General features: G+C 43.8%; 1 protein-coding gene across 1 annotated transcript in view; it reads left to right on the top strand.

The window, feature by feature from the left end:
• Positions 1-18,015, top strand: part of Cbl (E3 ubiquitin-protein ligase CBL) — a 48,079-nt gene extending 30,064 nt beyond the window's left edge. Inside the window, exons 7-12 of the mRNA XM_089549607.1 lie at positions 4,857-4,931; positions 6,450-6,592; positions 7,770-7,867; positions 8,547-8,885; positions 11,989-12,103; positions 13,909-18,015. Coding sequence (XP_089405733.1) covers positions 4,857-4,931; positions 6,450-6,592; positions 7,770-7,867; positions 8,547-8,885; positions 11,989-12,103; positions 13,909-14,119 — 981 coding nt within the window. The 3' untranslated portion in view covers positions 14,120-18,015. The remainder of the gene's footprint in view (positions 1-4,856; positions 4,932-6,449; positions 6,593-7,769; positions 7,868-8,546; positions 8,886-11,988; positions 12,104-13,908) is intronic.
• The last annotated feature ends 2,282 nt before the right edge of the window (positions 18,016-20,297 follow it).

Below are 20,297 nucleotides of genomic sequence, written 5' to 3' on the forward strand. Positions count from 1 at the left end.
TAAGCTGTGAGAAAGTAAATCGCAAATAATTGAAAAACATGGACAAAAGAAACGCACACCAACAAAGAGGCAGCTCACGCCCTTGTCTTGTTTTCTTTCATCCATGTTTCTGTTCCCGCTGAAGATTGTTTGATTCAGTATGAACCAACTCAGTTAACAAACTCTTCTGCTTCCACAAGCAATGGCCAACACTTGTAAATAAGAAAGGAAAAAGGCAAAAGCATTTTTTTTTTTCACATACTATTCACTTTTACTGTATATTGCCGATTATAAGTCGACTCCGATTATAAGTCAACCCCCCCAACTCGTGGCCCCCTTTGGGCAACAAAAAGTTTCTCTGAATTTAGGTCGACGCTGCCACACCCTGCGGTCCTAGCTCGCCCCAAAAGTTTTTCAGAAGGCCGAGTCATAAAGAAACATTTATTTGTTCACGAGACATCTCTCACTCGTCGTCGCTTGTGAGGACACAGTCGCGATCATCTTATGAGCCACTGCTGCCGCTGGTTTGTCAATAACAAGTTGCTATCGTATTAAAACAAACCTTTGGTGCATATCTCAATTAAATTCAATTTTTTTTAAGCAGATCCACTTTCGCACCGTGTCTGACAACTATTATGGAGTTACGAGCGCACGGGGCGTGATATTATCTGCGACATGGTCGAAATTACTTTTGACCCCGCATACAGGCCGACTTTAAGACTCCGCATATAAGTCGACCCCCCAACTTTGGAAGGACATTAAAAAAAAATGACTTATGCGCACCAATATACGGTAACTAGGAAAAATTAGCTCAAACAAGGAGTGTCGTCTACACTAATAAACTGATCTATGCTGGGTGGTGAATTCGCTGGTACCTTCACAAACTGGTACTGATATATATATACTGATATATGGTGGTACTCCCACAAGAGTCTTGTTATCTGAAGGAAATTAAGCATGTGCAAGTCTACAGAATAAAGGCCTAGGGAAAAATTCAGGGGGGCACTTTGTTCACCTAAAGTGCGGTGAGGCGAAAGCCTCAAGCGCAGTGTTGCTGCTTGTGTCACTGATGTGTTGTTGAGATGTTAAGCTTCGCCTCTAACAGTGAAACGCGACAGCGTCTTGCAACGCGGTCAGGGAGTCCATAGAACACCATCGCCCGTTCGGTTCTATGCCTTGCTCATTGGATTTTGAGGAAAGGAAATGTACCTGTCTCCCATACCTCGGTGGACACCTGAACCTCTCCATAAGGGAAGGGAGGAAGATGGGAGTGAATGAAGACATCATATTCACTAGACGCGCCTTTGTTCGTTCCATACCATCGAGCTGGAGTGGCGTAGTGGTTAGCATGCTCGTCTCGCACTCCGGAGACCGGGGTTCGATTCCCGAACTCGACCAATTTCCTACTCGGTTTTATTTATTTATCTGGCCTGACTAGAAAGATTAATTAGGCTAATTGGGTAATTAAGCAATTAACTAAACTGATTTCCACTTACTTAGAGCATCACTATACGATCCCTTTAATTGGTTGCATGGTTACTAGCCGAAGTCCAATTGGCCCCGTTTGAAATTCGCGCACTATGACGTCATGACCGTTCCGACCAATTGAAAAGCGTGACATTTCTGTCGACAACCGCTGCTTACAACGATGAGGCATTAAAGGCTTCCGCCTTAATAGGTTCTATTTTATCATAACGTGGAAAACTGCAAAGGCAGTAAGTGGATTGGGCCAGTGGGATTTCAGGCGGTTGGCCACATGAGTATGCTTAGTCTTTTTATTGGCAAAATTATGAAAGATTGGCTTTCGATCACAAATAATGGCAGGTAAATAAGCCTTTTCACCCATTTTCATTGTCCATCGACGCGCAGTGACGGTATTGAAAATATTGGCAGAAGACAGTGGTGGTATCCAAAAATTTTATAAAAATGTAAAGCCTTGATTTCTGAGGAACTTTTGACAAAAAAATGGTAGTCCTGGATGTGAAAAATAAAAGCAAAGAATGCAGGTGTTCACGGATGAACACCAAAAATTGTGTGCCAAATTTTCAAAAAAGTCATTCTATTTGTAATTGTTGGCTGTGGGCATGAGAGTAACTGGCATAGTCTAGCAAATCTTCATTGTGAAACAGTTGCTTAGTAATCTGTATCTATCATATCCACACAACAATATTAGGAAAGATGCGCTCATGAGGAGTCTATCTTTTTATTTTCCTTGTCAGTTGGAGCATGAGGTGTGCATGCAGTCTTGCTCATGTTTTCTGTGTTTTGAAATTGCATTGCTTTGAACAGTGTTGGGAACGCTTCTCCAGTTGCACCAAAACTGCATCGTTGCACCAAGCCTGCTACACATCGCACGACAAATCAATTTTTTTATGATAATGTGCCCACTCTACAGCAATTGAATACAGTTCCTACAATCAATAGGAGTTTCAGTGAACACCAGGATGGCTAAGACTCCTGCGCGAAATTATAAAGATTTTATTGCAAATATGCATCATTGGATTGATATTGCCATCTGGAAGGTAGTCCCCTGAGGCGGAAATAGTTGTCAAAAAAGTGCGTATAACTGATAATAACTTGCATTTGTGGTAAGGGTGTTCGCCACGACAAGATTGTTATTGAAGGGAGTATTCACCTGCATCATTTTGTCATCCTAGTATTTTGTAGGCCCTGCTCATTGTGGAAAGAATACCATGCCTGTGCATATGGTCTCCACAAGCATTGTGTTCTTTGCTTCCATCGGCTGCACTAGCCGTTCTCAGACGAAAAAGCAGAAGATTGAAAACAACAAACTGGACCCTTCGTTCTTCAAAGTCTGCCCTGAAGTGCGCCTGAATAAGTGCCAGAATGCACTCTGAAAAGCACGTGGACCTGAGCACTGCTGACGTGTATGGTCAGACTAGCTCTCAAACAGCTGTCATGGCATCAGCGCCAGCCAAGCACTCCAGCGCACAATGTTGTGCTCAAGCAACACTGGTGGCATTGCATGAATACCCCAGATGGTAATTAAAATGTAGCTCCTACACATGGTGTTAACTATTGAAGGCGCACTTGCTTAGAGTAATGTGATCACCGTAGCATGCTGCAAATTGTAGCCATTAATGTGTGCATGCATGCAGTGCTTGTGTACAAGCGAGTGAGACCATGTCACCTTAGCTTTAGCGAAGAAACTGCTATATGGGTTGACTTTTAGTCAACCCATATGGTGGAGGGAAAATGTTGGTCTGTGCTACTTAGTGCTTATTTGTTTCCACAGATTTATTTCGAATAATTTTCTGCTCGTATTGTCACTACGGCCAACAAAATGCAATAGAAGTCAATGCAGATTATGCTGCCGCACAAGCACTTGCCTCAACCTCATGTTGGCAACTGTAACATGAAGTGAACTTGTGAATCCAGTGTGTCAGCAATTTTCTTTGGGGCGTTTTAGTTGATAACAACGTTAGCAGTTCACCTACTATAGTGGTAAAACTCTGAAATAGTTGCAGTTATAGGTCTGTTACAGTTTAGCCCTTCACTGCAAATAATACTGAGCATGTTTCTACACCACTTCAAGCTATATGGACTCATTTTTGGGTAACATTGCAGTGCAGCTAGGGCTGTAGGGAACAAGCACAATGTAGAGATCTAGATCCGGTTCCTTTCTAGATCCTCAGCGCTGTTATTCATTTCTGGACCAATGGTTCCCAATCTTTAAGGGTCGTGATGACATATCCAGAATGCCTAAAGCTCTACATTTCTTGGCTGGATGTGTTCATTCAAATTTGACACTACATGCCTCGTCTATTCTGGGGCATGATTATTTCAAGAGACCCCACCAAGGTAAGGGAAACGCAGCAGATGGCAGTGGAGTGTTGAGTGAGAAGACAAGATGAGGCAGTGTGCTGGGATTGAGTGGTCTTGGCTGGCACAGTACAGGGATAATCGGAAGACCCATGGAAGAGGCTTTGTCTTGCAGTAGAGCTGACGTGGTATTGGTGGTGTTAAGAGCCATTATTTGACATTCTAGTGTAGCACGATGGGGCCTCAGTGGATAGATGAACTTGTGGAATAACACATAGATTGTTGCGTGTGTATGTCTAGAATACGAGTGTTTACCCATGTTCAGATTTAGCTGCAGAACCTATCCGTTGTCGTCGCAAAGCTCCTAACTTTTTCACGCTCTGGCTCCTCACTCACCTCCACTTGTGCTCAAAGGGTCTCTGACACATCCATAACTTAGAACTGGTGCTTGAAATAACAGGAGAACTGCTAAAAGATAATCTCCTGGTGTGTGATGTGCATTACTTAGCTTGCATGATTTTGAACGCTTTTATTTTCACAATAATTCGGTGGCATGCTGATGTCTTCATGCAAATATCTAGCTGTAACACTCTTATAAGTGCACCATACATGTACATGCAAACATACATGTAAGCAAGCCACGGCACAGTGACTTAATAAAGGGCTGGAGTTGGCTTAGTGAGTTGTCTTTAGTGTTTTGCACAGGCCACGCATGTGAATCTATTGACCACTTTTTCAGTTACACCAAGCTCCCGCATTCACATGGTGTCCTGTTGATTAAACTTATTTGATAAAACTGCTGGGGCTTCTACGTACATAATTTTTTTTACTGCTTGTGACAGGAGCAGCTGGCCAAGCTACAAATAAAAAAAAATAGTTTACTGTAATATCAGTCTGCTTTATTGTCACTTAGTCTTTCAGGCACTTAACGCACTTTGTGCAGTTTAAAATGTTTGAAAATGAGTGATGGAGCAGTGTGACAAACTAAGTAGTATTCGATAGATCTTTAGTGACAAGGAGAGGGCCCTTATGGGTTACATATTTATTAGTTGAAAAAAATTGCATGCATCGAATTGTAATGGTTCTGGTTTTAGGACCCGAACACTTGGACGTCCTCTTTACAAGCCCTGGCCCTGTCACCACGAAGTGAAACAGCGGATGGGAGCAGGGTGAGTGAGTGCACTTGTCTTGACTGGCACGCAAAAAATGTGTTTGATGGAGAAACAGGTGGCTTTCAGAAGAGCTCTTCTGAAAGCCACCTTTCAGAAGAACAGATGTGCAGGTTTAAGGAGTAGCACTTATTCAGGTTACGGCAGAGTACTGTCACACTTGAATGTAGCGCAGTCCTACAGACATAAATCACAGGTCTGTTTACCTGAAAGTCCAGTTTTTTAATGGATACAATTTTCAATCTGTCCAAAAAAGTATCTGTTGCACCCCCACCAAATCTTCCCGTGATCTCACTGCAGATCAGGCTGAGAAAAGCAAGTTATGAGGGAAGCCTGTGCAGTTGAATTTCATCTAGAAATAGATCATATGAGGCCGCCGCGGTGGCTCAGCGGTTACGGTGCTCGGCGGCTGTCCCGAAAGACGCGGGTGCGATCCCGGCCGCGGCGGCTAGAATTTCTTTGGAGGAGAAATTCTAGAGGCCCATGTCCTGTGCGATATCAGTGCACATTAAAGAACCCCAGGTGGTCGAAATTTCCGGAGCCCTCCACTACGGCGTCTCTCATAGCCTTAGTCGCTTTGGGACGTTAAACCCCATAAACCAAACCAACCAGATCATATGAGATGCAAGCCAAGTGTCAAGTTTCAGATGTCAAACAGGTTGTGTTTCTTTTTCACAGTCGTGATTTTGAATAGTTGTGTTACAACTTGAAATTGCGCTTCAAACGGAGCCATAATGCGGTAACTGATTGGATGAGCAAGAGATTTTGTAATTGGGGTTTAGGACCTGACATGGGTGTTTGTCAATTTATAGAGTATTGTTTTTTGAAGTCCTGACCAATTTAAACCATAGTGATATGTGGCATTCAAAGTGCAACTAGCTTACAATCTGAAAACCACCTTGTACCATATTTTATACTCTATGCCTCAGTGCGCTGAAATTAAATAAGATGCTTGCTGTGTAAGAGTTCTTGGTTAAAATGTATGTAACTTTCTGAACTGGATGCCATGGTGGGACCCACACCTGGGCATCTACTTAGTTGGTTTTGGTTTTGTGGAGGTTTAACGTCCCAAAGCGACTCAGGCTATGAGGGATGCCGCAGTGAAGGGCTTCTGAAATTTCTACCACCCGAGGTTCTTAACGTGCACTGACATCGCACAGTACATGGGCCTCTAGAATTCCGCCTCAATCGAAATTCGACTGCCGGGGCCGGGATCGAACCCGCGTCTTTTGGGTCAGCAGCCGAGCGCCATAACCACTGAGCCACCGCGGCGGCAGACATCTACTTAAAAGTGGTTAGGTTTACATTTTAATTCAAGCAGGCTTGCTCCAAATTGCTACTCATGTAAAGTGATATTCCTACAGTGGCATGCCACTGTTCGACATTGGTACACATCACACTTTTCTTCCACATGGGGCATTTTCTAGGTTCATAAAATTTCTAGTTTTTTTAACTCATATGTTGCACCCGTACATATTTGGACTAATCTACATTTTGCATTTTACTTCTGCATTTCAGTCCTGCAGTCGTTCACCTCTGGTGTCACCACATTCGTCTCCCATGGTGACTCGTCGTATAGCGACCACAGCGCCACCTCCAGTGCCACCACGCAGGGCATCACCCACTAACACTCCTGGGCAGTCACCCGGCACATCACCTAGGTAACATTAAAAAAGTTGCCATTCTCTTTGCACTGACATGTGATCATAGAAGTCTGCCTGCTTTGATTGGTACAATTTGAACATGTTTGAATCAGCTGAATCCTTTTTAGTACAACTAAAAACTGAGCAACACCTTGCCTGTAGCCTATCGCCGAGAGTCTTTTATATGTATGTTATGTTTGATAGTGACAGGGGTCTGTTAGGCTTGTTGGCATTGTATGGCAATTGTGAGGGAGTTATGAATAAAATTAATTGGAAATAGTGCTGCATATGTTTTTGCATGTTTCTTTCGTGCCTGTTGTCTTTCTGCAGTCCCTGACAATTAGCATGTCTGGTCAAAAAGCCAAGTTATTTTGTTGCTGGAGTGGGTAAGGTCCCACACAGTACACTGTGAGTCCCTGATGGTGCTGTCAGATATGCTGGAAAGTGAAGACACCAATTGTATATTTTTCAATGCAGATGGCAGAGACTAGAAAGCCAGACGCGGTTCTGCAAAATTTTACTCATTTGATTTTGATTGTGGTCATTATTGCCATGAGGTATTTTGCACAAGCTCATGCACGCTATACAAGATTTTTTTTTTTTATTGCCAGTTGATGGCGAAGGCTATGCCAGAAGTACTCAGTACATGTCACTCGTTTAAATGAGTATAAAGCTAAGGAGAAAAAAAAAAGCCAGCTATGAAATGTTCATTGTGTGGTAGTTTGACTGCTCTATCAACTTCTCAATGCCTCTGTGATGCTTTATTATTTATATTCAGAAAAAACTTGTAGCGACTACACGGCAATACTGCGGGAGATGCAATGCTCTGTAAAATAAATTCATGGTATTCAGGCTCACTGCATCCCGTGGCAGCGAATTCCATTCACTAATGGTCTATTCAAAGCAGGAAAGGTGAAAAATGTTTGTCTTAGCACCATATGATTGGACCTTGTAACAGTGATCAACATGAGATGAAAGTTCAAAAGTGTAAACGATGCAAGAATTAGTTTTGACCAATAGAAAAAAGGTTTAGAACTCTAGATCATGGCAGTTTTGGGTCTTGTGTGTGTTCAAGAATGTGTAGGCAAATTCATTCGCGCTTTGAGAGAGAATTTTTGCCCAGCTTTGGCTTGAAATTCAGTTTGAACAACTGCTCACAACAAGCACTTGACCGGCACCTGGCTTGCACCTGCAGGCACCAAACCTTGTTCAGGCCTGGGACGGATGAGTACATCAATGGTGGGGCAATTTCTCGAACATCCAGTACACCTCAAAGTTCACCCGAGAATTCTGGTAAGTAAGGATTGAAGATCAGCACTATAGCAGCAAAATTTGCCAGACTGATTTTTTAAGCAAAGTGTTGCACTGGGATCAGCATCTGTTGGGATAGTGCATTGTGTACCTTGTTGGGGGCGCACAGGTGAGCAGTACGGGTTAATACAGAGGCTCATTTGTGAATAAGGGTCCAAGAAAAAAACAGCCGACATGTTAAATTCTTCTGAATTTGTTCCCCCCACACCCCCTTCTTTTATCATTCACATCTTGTCTCATCTTTTTTTATATGCTAGTGAAATGTGGCCAGGTGTTCTACTTTTATCTTTTAAAGCACTAAATATACCTTCCATAAGATGCATAAGCTAAGCTCACATGAGTGATCTCACACAGGCTATTCATTGCCATAACATTGACAGATAGCTATTAAGCACTGTGTCCTCCTCTTTTTTTTAGGCGAAATCAAAATGGGCCAAGCAAATACAGTTGAACCTTGTTATAACGAAGTTGAAGGGGCCTGGTGATTACATCGCTATAGCGGTAACTTCGTTATAGCCTGAGCTTCCTAGGGGAATTGTCGTTCCATCGTAATATCCATTATTTCTTTATAAACCTTTTCGTTATAACGAGATTTGACTGTATCAGCCACATTTGCGTCAGCAGCAGCAGCACTGCTCACACTTTGTTGCGTTGTGTCCAGGGACAAGTGTGACCTACTCGGAGGTGCAGCACGACGCAGGGGGCCTGTTTGCCAGGAGCTCGTGCTCTGGCTCAAGCTCCAACCCTGGCTCGGCTTCCAGCTCCAGCTCTGGCTGCTGCCTGGGGCCCAGGCCGTCTTCCTCATTTCCCCCAACCATCGTCACTCTGGCACCATCGCCACCCAACACCAATGGCACGTGGCCTGGCGGTGGCTGTGGCAGCAGCATGGCCCTGCAGCGAGCACCTTCCCCACTGCCAGCACCCAGTGTCCACTATGCTGAACTGGCCGACCTGTTCGAAGAGCCCAGCTATGCCAACACAGAGCTCAGCGCTGGCCATGGTTAGTGGCTAACCACTGAAAGTCTCTGCGACCAAGTACCGTATTTACTCGCTAAATGAACAATTTTTTCTTGAAAAGTGGTGCTAAATTTTGGCAGGCGTGTTAATTATGAGGTTTACTCAGGTTGATTAAATTTACTCTAATTTAGAATCATTAATGTTGGGGGTGCACTTATTGTGTGAGTGTGTTAGTTATGCAAGTTAATATGGTAGCACAGTGAATGCTGTGGAGATAAGAGGATGCGAAGCTACAGCCACTTCACCTGCTGCTTACTAGGGCTGACTGAATTAAGAAGCACAAGCCAGGTAAAAGCCGTCAGGGCCATCTCTGGTCTTGCCAGAAAGTAATCCTGCCATACTGAGAGTACAATGCTTCGTGTGGAGCACTGTAGCAAACAGCCATCATACTGACAGGTCAGATGATTTTGTTCTCACCTGTTTTCCCTGATATGCCGAGAACCAGCGGCATTTTACTTCATAAAACTGAATTCAGAATGTTATGGAGGAAAGTATAGGGTTCTAATTTGCTATTTTCAGCAACGGGGTCATCTTGTGAAGAAAAACACTTGCTAAGCCTGCGAAGGGTATTCTGCTAGTCCAGCATAATGCCTTGATTCCCTTACTCTTACTCTTCAGGTGTCCCTTTAAGAAACGCTAACAGAACTGAATGACAGAGATGTTAGTTTGAAAATACAGTTGAGCCCACTTATAACGAACTTGATCGTCACGCGGCATTTGTTCGTTGTATCCAAAGTTCGTAGTAAGTGGACCACCTATAATACGGTCAAAAAGAGCAAGCGAGACGAAAGTTAACTTTATTTTTGTAAAAAGTCCGTGATGCACAGAAGAACGGTTATGCGCAACTTGCTGTTCTTCCCTCCTGCGCACTTGTCGCCTTTCAAGGCATATGCGTTTTAGATGGCAACATCTGATAAAACGCAGTCTCGTCGGCATTGTAAACGTCCCGTGGAGCATAGCTCGTGATTGTTGGGAGGTTGTCGGAAAGCCACGCATCGACGTCCTCGTTGTTCACAGACGCGGCCTCGCCGACGACCGCCTTGGAAACAATTCCGTGGCGAGCCTTAAACCGGTGGAGTCATCCGTTGCCTGGGCTGAAATCGGGAAAGTCCAAAAGGGAGGCGAAGTCTTTAGCCTTGGAGAGCATCAGCGGTCCACTGATCCGAACGTTGCGAGACCGGGCGTCAGCGAACTACTTCAGCAGTGCGTCCTCAACGTCCGCGTAGGTCGCCTTCCGAAGGCGCTTTCTAGTTGTCGGGTCGGCATTCACGGGAGCACCAAGAATCTTTTCCTTTCCCTTAGCAATGGTTGAAATGTTCGATTTCGACAGTCCGTACTTCTTGACCAGTTCGCAGTTTTTTGCACCTTGAGCAAGTTCATTAACAATGGCCATCTTCGTTGCGATGTCGACAGCTTTCCTTTTAGCACCTGAAGAGGTCGGCGTACAGTCCTCCATCGCACCAGGCGCAAGTCAAGCCCTTGGGCTCGCGCGTTGAGGCAGCCTTCAACTCCCCGATAAGGGAAAGGCATGGATGCGGCAACGATGTCAACGCAGTGTCATCGCACAGAAAGAATCGACGGCTCAATGCCCTCAGCAAGGGGTGGCAACGGAGCAACAGATCACGTGGATGCATCACAGCGACGCGGGCGGCGCCACTTTCTCTTTCGTCACCGCGCGCGCGCGCTTTTTCGTTTTCATCTTTCAACGCGCGCTTTTTCTTTTTTACTTTATTTTACGGGGGCCCGACAGCTTCGCGTTCGCTCTAACCGAGTGTTGAGGCCACAAAAGTTCGTTCTATGTGAGACACTGTGCCATTGCCCCAATATATATTTTGACGGTAGCACCGCCCTCGTTCGTACTAAGCGAGCGTTCGTTATATCTGCGGCTGTTATAAGTGGGCTCGACTGTAGCACTTCTCATTATCATGTGCAAAAGTAAGCAGCCGGCAGATGGGTCAGCTTCCTGCATTGTCTAGCTGCCATAATGCTCTAATGCATATGCTTATGCAGCTGCAAGTTTATTTTGTTATTGAAAGGCGTTAAAATTTTACCATTTGTGTACACTGTCTCAAAAACAATGTTTTTGTAAGTGTAGAATTCAGCTGCTTGCCATGATGATTATTATTTAGGCTGCCAGTGCCTGTTTTCAATGAGTTTGCGCATTTTTTGTCTTTGTCCTTTGCGGATTGTAAATTAGGTTCTTGAAATGCCAAAATTTTTTTTTTTCCTAACTCATTCCCCTAATATTTTGAATCAGAAATTATTTGCTTTTTCTACTTTTTTTTTTTTTTATCAGTTTATACTCCCGCATCTAACAGTGCTCAGACCGCTGACAAGGGCAGTAATGTGGAACACTAATGCACTTTTTCGATGCTACATTCTGTATGGACAGTGTTCTGTTGTTTTCAGCATACATTTTTCTCTTCTAGGAATGTATCTGCTTCTAATGCCACTTGTTATCTAATTGTGGGGGGTTTTTTTAACTCTTCAGATTTTTGTATGAAATGCATGCTAGAATTGCACAGAAAAAATTCCTACCCTCCTAGGTGATTAATTATGGAATTTCGGTTAGGTCCTTATTTGTCCACATCGTGAATTATTACAGCTTTGAGGGTCTTATTTGTACTTCTTTTGTCTTATTCCTGTCATAAAAGTCGGCATGTAAACAAATCAGCTTATTTTAGGTCTTTTAAAATGCTTGTGCTAGCAAAACAAGCTAATGAAAACACACTTATACATGCTACACACAACTGTACCGGAAGTACTGAGAAACATGAAGATGTCCCTTTTAAAAACGATTTTCTGCCGTTATTTTGAATACGTTGCTTGAGGCAGTTCTGCGCAAGATTTTGAATAATCCAGCGTGTCTTGGTTGTGTTCATATCTGTGCGCCCTGAATATGAAGCTTTAAATGGTGTTCATGTCGCGTTCACTAATATGGACACGGTGCCTGAAGGAGATAGTGTACGCATTGCAAATTTTCTTTTTCTGAACTTTTCGAAGCCTCGTTGCTGTGTTCAGAGCATGTATATCATGCGTCCTCTCACACTGCACACTGCTTTCTCTTTTTTCCCCTTTTTTCACAGCTGCGATTCCCATTCCCCGACAAACAGAGCCGTCGCCCTTGGACTCTCCACTGTGTTCACCCCTACCCGGATCAGCAAATGGATCTGTAGGGACTAGCCAAAAAATTGAGAAGAGGTATGCTGCTTTAAATGCCATTGTAGCAATACTGCCATGGCATTTAAACATTTTGCTTTGATGTGCTTGCAAGTTTTGGTGGTCACAAAACAAGCTTATATCTAGTTTCAAGGAATGCAGTGCAAGAAACGAAACTCGGAAGTTAAAGCATGCAGGCACTGGCTTCCAACTGATTTTATTTGAGACACCAAGAGAGAGAGAGGAACCAATTTATTTCAGATGCACACTAAGCACCCAGAAAGTCCACAGCTTTTTGCACAAAAGCGAGTTTGTCGTCCTGTTGGTGCAATGACAGCCAGGCACACCGGGATGGAAGAGGGGGTTTGGGAAAGTGGCGGGATCTGATGGCGATGAGCCAGTGGTAGAGCCAGTGCTCTACACTTGCATACAGGGAAGGGCAGTTGGAGCTCCATAGAGGTGCAGTTTATCAGGGGTGTTGTTGGTTTGAATTCTTCGGAGTGCGTGTGACGGTGGTACAGTGAGATGGGGATCAAGTGGGGATGTCTGAATCATGTCGTATCTTTGCTGTAAGTAGCTTTCAGTGATGGTGCATTTACAGAACCATGGATTGACGCTCAACAGGGGTCTGACTGAGGGTTGTGAAGTTCATGGGTAAGCTGATGAGCGAGCTCATTTCCAGCAATCCCTGCATGACCAGGGAGCCACCTAAGAACGACAGAAGCAGGTCGTAGCATGAAAAGATTGTCTACGACGTCTCTTGTTAGGTTGTGAAGGATGGTGAGGTTCTGTATGGAATGTAGATTGCCTTGGGAATCTGTGTAGAGAGTGTAATTCTTCATGTGAGGTGGTAGTTTAAAGGCTTGCATAGCATGTGCAGTGAGGGAGGTCTCAGTGGTGCTGACGTCAAGGAGATTCGTGTGGGGGCCACAGGTGCACATGTAGGGGATTAGGGAGCTGGGACAATTGGTGACATACAAGACAGTGCCAATTGATGGTTTGGTTTTGGTTTGTGGGCTTTAACGTCCCAAAGCGCCCCTCGACAGTGCCAGTTGAGGGGGTGCGTATAGCATCGGTGTGTGTAACGAATGGGGGGGTTGTGCATCGGTGTGTGTAACAAAGCACAGCACATGTGCCTGTCGCCGTCCTTCATTGATGCCGGGGCTCATGCGCTGGGGGATCCGGGCATTCTGATGTGAGAGGGAAGCAGGGAAGCCGGGATGTGGAGAGCAAATTCGATGGGCTAGATGCCAACTACTTCTAGTATCCAGCACCCTTTAAGGTGTCAAGCGACCTGGAAATTCCGGTGAAGTGCATGAAGGAGGTGAGGGGAAGGGAAAGTCCTGCATCGTAGAGGCATTGATTAGAAGTGTGTACAGGGAGTTGGGAGTGTTGCCTTGTATAGGTTACTGAGTGCCGAGGAGAGTCTGGTGTGCTGCTGTGTGATGAGAGGTAAGCACGGGATCTAATACAGAATTTTATGTACAGCTAGTGTGCGCAGAGTTTGCTAGCACGTTTCTCATGTTCTCCAGCTTGCCGTTTAACAATCCTATGGATGAGATATGTGACTGAGCAGCAAGTGCTGATGGCATTGCTGACTGTGGTGCGGTTTTATTTCTGCTAAAGGATAGGCTGGTGGCTGATATGCACGGAGATGGCGGAATTGACTGAGTGTTGGTGGGGGTTATGGGAAGAAGCAGAAGTTTGGATTTTTCATCATACGTGCTTGGTTCCTCAAATAAAAGCAGTTGATAATCATTGTCAAGTGTTTTTTATCATTTCATTTTGGTTCAGGCATCTAAGCTGCTAGCATACTTAGTGTGTTTTGTTTTTTTTTTTCCCTGTAGGCTACGAGCTTTGAGGCCACTTGGTACAAGCGCACTAGAGAATAAGGAAAACGACCGTGTGAGCTACGAGAACTTGCACATGGACTACATATCGGAGCTCACCTCAGAAGGTTACGCACAGGACGCCGTCATCCGTGCACTGGGCATTGCACGAAACGACTTGCAAATGGCCCGGGACATTCTGCACGAGTTTGCTGGCAAGAACAAGTGAACTTCTGAGCAAGTCGCTACTCTACCATCAAACCTCAAAAACAGGGGCACACTGGCATCTTCATTGCTCGTTTGACTTAAAGGCGCAAAGACTGAAGTGTTTGATTTTGTGCACGTTGATAGATAACAGAGCGGTTATTGACGGCGTGGTTGTGTTGTTGACCGGAGAGCAAGCCAAAGGTGTGCTGGGATGCGCAGCGGGAAATACAGGTGTATGTGGAAGGAGTTTTCTTTTTTCTTCCTTTTCCTGAGATCCTGAGATATACTTCTATTTTTTCAGAACCTTAAACCAAACGTCCAGTCACTGCGGGTATATATTAGTGCAAACGTGTGTTCATTTCAGCTGCCTGAATGGGCTCTGCAATTTCTCAGCCACGGAGAGCTTGGAAGCTGAAAATGGTGTATACAGCAGCTGCTAATAGCTCTGTTTTTTTTCTCTCTCTCTCTCTCTTTTTCTCCAGAAGGGCAAGGCGCAGTTATGCAAGTTCAGTACTCTACCTGCGCGCCTTGTTCTTCTAAACGTAGTATTAACTTTCTTTTAACAAGACTGCTGCGTTATGCGCTGCAGAGCGAACCCGATGGTTTTCAAGGTTCGATGCTCTGAGCGTGAAGTTTGCATGCTAGTCAATTTTAGACAATGCAAAGTACAGAAGCAGAGCTTTTTCTTTGCATATTCTTTTTGTGATCATTTTACATAGTGAAGGCCACGAGGCTTGTCTTGGTTTTATGCGCATGTACAGCATTTATACATAACCGTTATCATATCACATTCATATTGAATGGTTTTAATTCAAGCATTAGCAGTGTATTGCTCCTAGGCGCTCTGCTCGAGGTACGATCAACACACAGTGTGTAGCCGTAACAAATGCCTGACTCGTACCATGGGCACCCTGCATCGTACTTCAGGCACTGTGTGCATACATGTCTTTATGGATACTGTGATTTGAGCCATGCATATAACTTATTCCAAGTGTGCGCGCGATATGATTGCATTGCCATGTGCCCATTGTGCAGTGATGCTGTCTTCTTTGTGGTTTAGCTTGTCTCTGTTCCCGTGATTTTTTTGTTGTTGTTTCTTCTCTGATTCTGCAGTCACACTGGTGATTTTATAATACTTACGTTCCTTTGTATTGGATGTGCACACTTGTCACATGACATAACCACCCGAGTTCAAACTGTTTCGTGCACATGTCAGTACACAACAAAAATTTGTATTAGTTGTGTTGCAAGGGGAGCATTAACAATTATACATGTGAAATGATTTTTATCTGCTCCATGTTTTTTCTTTGGTTAATCTGCAGTTGATGAAAATTGTTCTCTTATTGCCTTGTGCAAGTACCCATTCACCATCAAAATCTGTCCAATTCTAGTTTGCTAACTTGTGGCTTTGGCTAGATATGGTTGATCTGGATAGCCACTATATGAACTAGCATAACTGGGAAAGGAAATGATCGACGCTAAATTTTTTATTCAGTCTCTATCCCTTCACATGTGTGTCTGGTTTGGAAAGGGGAAAACATGTAGGCATACTTGCTTTTGTGTACGTGTTGGTAATAATAGGCGAGTTTTAGAGAAGAGATTGCATAGGTAAAGCCTTTATGTCAAGCATCAAAGGCTCTGTTGTATCTGTTACTGCAATGGGCTCATTCATGGAGCCTGTATCCCTCTAGAATATATAACCACATGAAATGTTGTACAGGAAACGCGTGGCAGTTAGCTTTGCCAGCAACTGCACTCTCCAAAATAAAAAAAAAGGAATGATGATTGAGGTATAAGTACAATTTTCATGCCCATAAGATCATCCGTTGACATCATGCACATCATGTCACTCTGATACGCTTCTAGAGTGGCATTTGAGATTTTGTCCTTCATCTTCTATTCAGTGTGAAATTAAACTCTGTCTCGTAACACATTGTACATGTGTCTGCATGTGTCTGTATGTGCAGCCTACAACACCCTGAAAAGTATGACATTTGTGTAATGTGTAATGTAAAGCCGGCTCTCTTGTAATCAAGGTGCCTGCCAAAAAAAAAAAAGAGAAAGACCGTATGATTTCGACACCAAAACATGTGATGACACCAGCTTTGGCTCTGTCTTCTACAGTGCTTTGGTTCTTACCGGCAGTGAAATTTAATCATGGCTTTATACAGCATAGATAGCACATCATGAGAACATACTTATGATCTGTTAGCTTTGTCTTTGTTGCTTAGCAAGCTTTCTTTGCTTCGCCATGAGGTCTGTCTCAGATGTGAAAGTTTGTTGTCAGGGGTTTATGATGTTGATCACTTCCTTCATATTGTTTCTTAGAGGGGTACTGACATCAAAATTATAATGCTGATTATGTCACTGCTGTCAGTAGTGTGAAATCCTGCAAACACTAATTTTCAAGCTTATTTTATTGAACAGCTTTCAATTTTTTATTTCCCTGAGGCAGGCACCCACTGCAACATCACAAGTCTGGTGTAAATTACAAGGTCTCAGAAAACTGGCATTTCTGCTCTTGTCTTGTGGCATCGCTGGGTTCAACAGCTATAGAAACCGAACGCGCGTTGTATAAAAAGAGCATTATAAATTATTTGTTGTGCATTGACAGGTTTAGTGTTAAAGGAGTGGAGACCTCAAATTTTAGTTGTGTTTCCTCTGTTTAGAATGATGCACTGCACATTAGAAAACATAGAAAGCCACGTGGATTGTGCCAACAATTGGTAAATAATTTATAATTTAATTTTTTTCTGTGATGCTCCCTTGGTTTCGACAGCAAAATGGCGTTTGTGACGTACAAGACGCATTCAGGTCACATGAGGCATACAAAACTCCAGTATGTTTGCTGCTTTCTTCGTTTTAATTCACATCAACTAATTCGCAAGCCTGCTCAAGAGTTGGAATGGCAAAAAATTAACAGGTAGTGATTATATCGCAGTTCTTTGCATGCCTCACATGACCTGAATGAGTCTTGTCCGTCACAGCTGCTGTTTGGCTTTTGAAACTGTTGCATCAACCAGTGTGAGGTCGGTATGAAGAAAGCAACGGCTGATTTATTGGTGGTTGTGCCAGGGAACGTTATGCTGCCTTTAGGCAGCCAGAACAGACACATGAGAGGCTTGAGCGCGAGGCAGGAGCCCAACCAGAATGCTCTTTGGGATCTTCATTATCAGCATCCGGTGCCGCCTGTGCTGCGTGAGACCGGTGCTGCTGCTACAGCGAAATCAAACGACATGAGAAAAAAAAAATGTTATAAATTATTCAGCTGCCTTAACTTGATTCTCTGTCATTACTATCTCTCCAAAGAAAATGCATCCATAAACGTGGTGTCTCTACTCCTTTAAGATTTATGTCAACCTATTGCATACGCAGCTGCCTAGGTAGGAAGACAATAAAAACTTTGGTGTCTATACCTTAGTTGTTCTAAGAGCAGTGTCACACAGATTGTATCCTGACAAGGCATCCCAGCCTTATCGGGCTGTGATGGGGTATGTGCTTATCTGCATGCAGATACTATGCCACAGATTTAACCTGTGCTGTACATGGAAAAATGGGCCATTGCATGTGTGCTAGCTTATCACAGGGCTTGTGTGAGGGTTATGTGCACTGAGATGCTCATGGCTGTAGGGTGCAGAGTGTCTGCAATGAAGGAGAGTATACGATATGTGCTTCCGAAGTTTGAAAAAGCATTGATTGCAGTCTGGTGGTGTGTACGTGTTTGTGGTGGTGTTTTGGCAACAGCACCAAAAGTGATTCAGAGTTGTTCTTTTGAGAAAAGGAACTGATCTTTGTTTTAGATTGCTTCTTCTCTTTTAATGCAAACCCAGCTCGACCAAGCATTGTCAAATTTGCTATAGTGCTGGAAACCTCAACATGCTCTCATAAAAATCAAAATAAAATTCTGTGCCAACTCTTTTCACTTAGCAGTTATTGCATCCATGCCTGCATTGGTGAGGCTGTCTTAAAGGGACATTGAGAAGACATTGAAACGGGCCTGTATCAACAAATTACAGTGCTAACAATAAAAGAAACTATATTCTCACTGAAAACAGCTAGAAACGACAAAAGAGTGAAGTACAGGTTTCGCCGTCCTCGGCCGTTATTGCAACCAAATGGTGATGACGTCTTGGCTGGTTTTAAGTGCAGTTCTTGGAGTCCAGTTACACTGCCGCTCAATTCCAGACTGTGATCACCAAGTCCTTCTGTTGCAGGAATGCATTTACCGGCTTTTTCACCTCACTTTGTCTGCAAAATTTGTAGTTTCCGTCCGTCTGTCCAGACAAAGTGACCTGCCTAAGTGCACAATATGCTGCTTGAATGAGGTTCAAAAATGCTCGTTTCCTGTTTCTTTAGGTGTAAGGTAATAAAAGCATCAATTTGAGTTGTGCCAAGCAGGGTTTTAAATCATGACCTACAATAACAACGTTTCGAAGGCAGATATGCACGGCACCACAAGAGGCCTGTTGCATTGAAAAGTCTAGGCAGCGACAGCCATATACTTCAAAGTCTGGCATGAGGGAGCCAGATGGCGCCACGTGCTAGCGAGCTGGGTGCAGTACGCTTGACGCATCTTGGCCAATCAGCACGTGCACACTGGCGGCGTGCGGTACTGTAATCATACACGCTATGCTAAAAGTAAGCTTGGGCTAAATTTAGCATCCTCGTTTCTTTCACTGACTGCCTACTTCGTCCCTTGCCTCACAGCACCGCTCCATGGCCACCGTCCCCCCCACCTCAAATTTGCGCATTCCGTGACACACTCGGCACGTGCTCTGCACTTGACTAGGCTTTCTGCACGCAGTACGCTCTTTACAAACGTGCGCATTGCATGTTTCCGGCGCTGGAGATGGATGGACCATTTTGACTCACCTCTGTAAATTTCACGTGCAAACTGTGTTGCTACAGCCTAGGAACATGGGTCAGCACGCATGCATTCCTGCAATGGGGTAGTCTAGGCGTAGCATGGATTACAAGGCTACTTTTTTATTCTTGAAAAGTTCAAATCGGTTTAGGAAAAATTTTCAATGTCTAAATTCATTTTTCTCGGCAATGAATTTGTCATTTTTCTCCCGCGGACAAACAATCTTATATCTACAAAGGGCCGATTTGTAAGGCATTGAGTGTCTTTTAAGACAATTTGCTCTTTTGATTACTTATAAGTCCAGCTTACTTATAACGAACGCTCTCTTAATTAGTATGAACAAAGACGATGTGACGGTCAGCTGGATGCACGTTGGCTGTGGTACCGAGTCTTGAAACCAAGCCGGTCGAGCTCGAAACGAACGTCGACTCCGGACATGGGACCGGTTTGTAGTGAATACGCAGGCGTCACAAATGAGCGCGTGGGGTCACGTAATGCATTCGCATCTCATATGAGAGCCGTGATAATGCTGCGAGTTTCACTAATCTATCTTCCTAGACACCACAACGTCCTCGGGACATCCTGGGGATTAATTTTTGAGGACATTATGTTGTCCTGAACATGTCTACTGATCCTCAACAAGTCCTCACCTAGTTCTGTTGTCCGGTCTCAGGACGTCCTCAAATTTCCTCTGAAGGACGTTCTTGGTCTTAGTTCAGGACATCAGCTAGATGACGATAAATTTAGTCCAGAGATTGTGCATTATTATCTTCTTAATTGTCATGTGCAGCGTACACGTGGATGTGAAATCTCTTTTTGGTTTATCTTCGATTCTGCCAAATTTTGCAAAAGTTTAGCCATGTTCAACAAATTCAGATTTGTTGGCCTACAGGCTAGCTGTTTTTCGTATAATATTTTAGGGTTGAAGTCCAACCTCAGGAACATGCAGTACATAAGACCAGGTTGAAAAGCAAAAATATCACGATATCTCCTCACAGCAATAATTTTTTTAGTCAAAATGGTTTCCTTCATAATATCACTCTTGTACAGAAATATATTTTATTAAACCTGCAGTTTTTAAGTCAGGAAAGCTGAATTCGTTCAATAAAGCTGGTTTTATGTCAGTTCAATGCCACAATATTGTCCTGCGATAGTACATTTATAGGACATTTGAGGAATTTTCATTCTCTAGTCGTCCAGCAAAGTACAAACTGAGGACATCCTCCCGATCGGACGTATATACATTTAGCCGTGATGATGAACTCAAAAAGTACCCAGAATGTCCTGTTGGAGATGAGGATGTTTTGTCCATTTGAAGTCCTCAGGACGTTTGATG

This window comes from Amblyomma mixtum, chromosome 6, assembly GCF_055824585.1.
Source record: "Amblyomma mixtum isolate Tamu chromosome 6, ASM5582458v1, whole genome shotgun sequence".
Taxonomy (NCBI): domain Eukaryota; kingdom Metazoa; phylum Arthropoda; class Arachnida; order Ixodida; family Ixodidae; genus Amblyomma; species Amblyomma mixtum.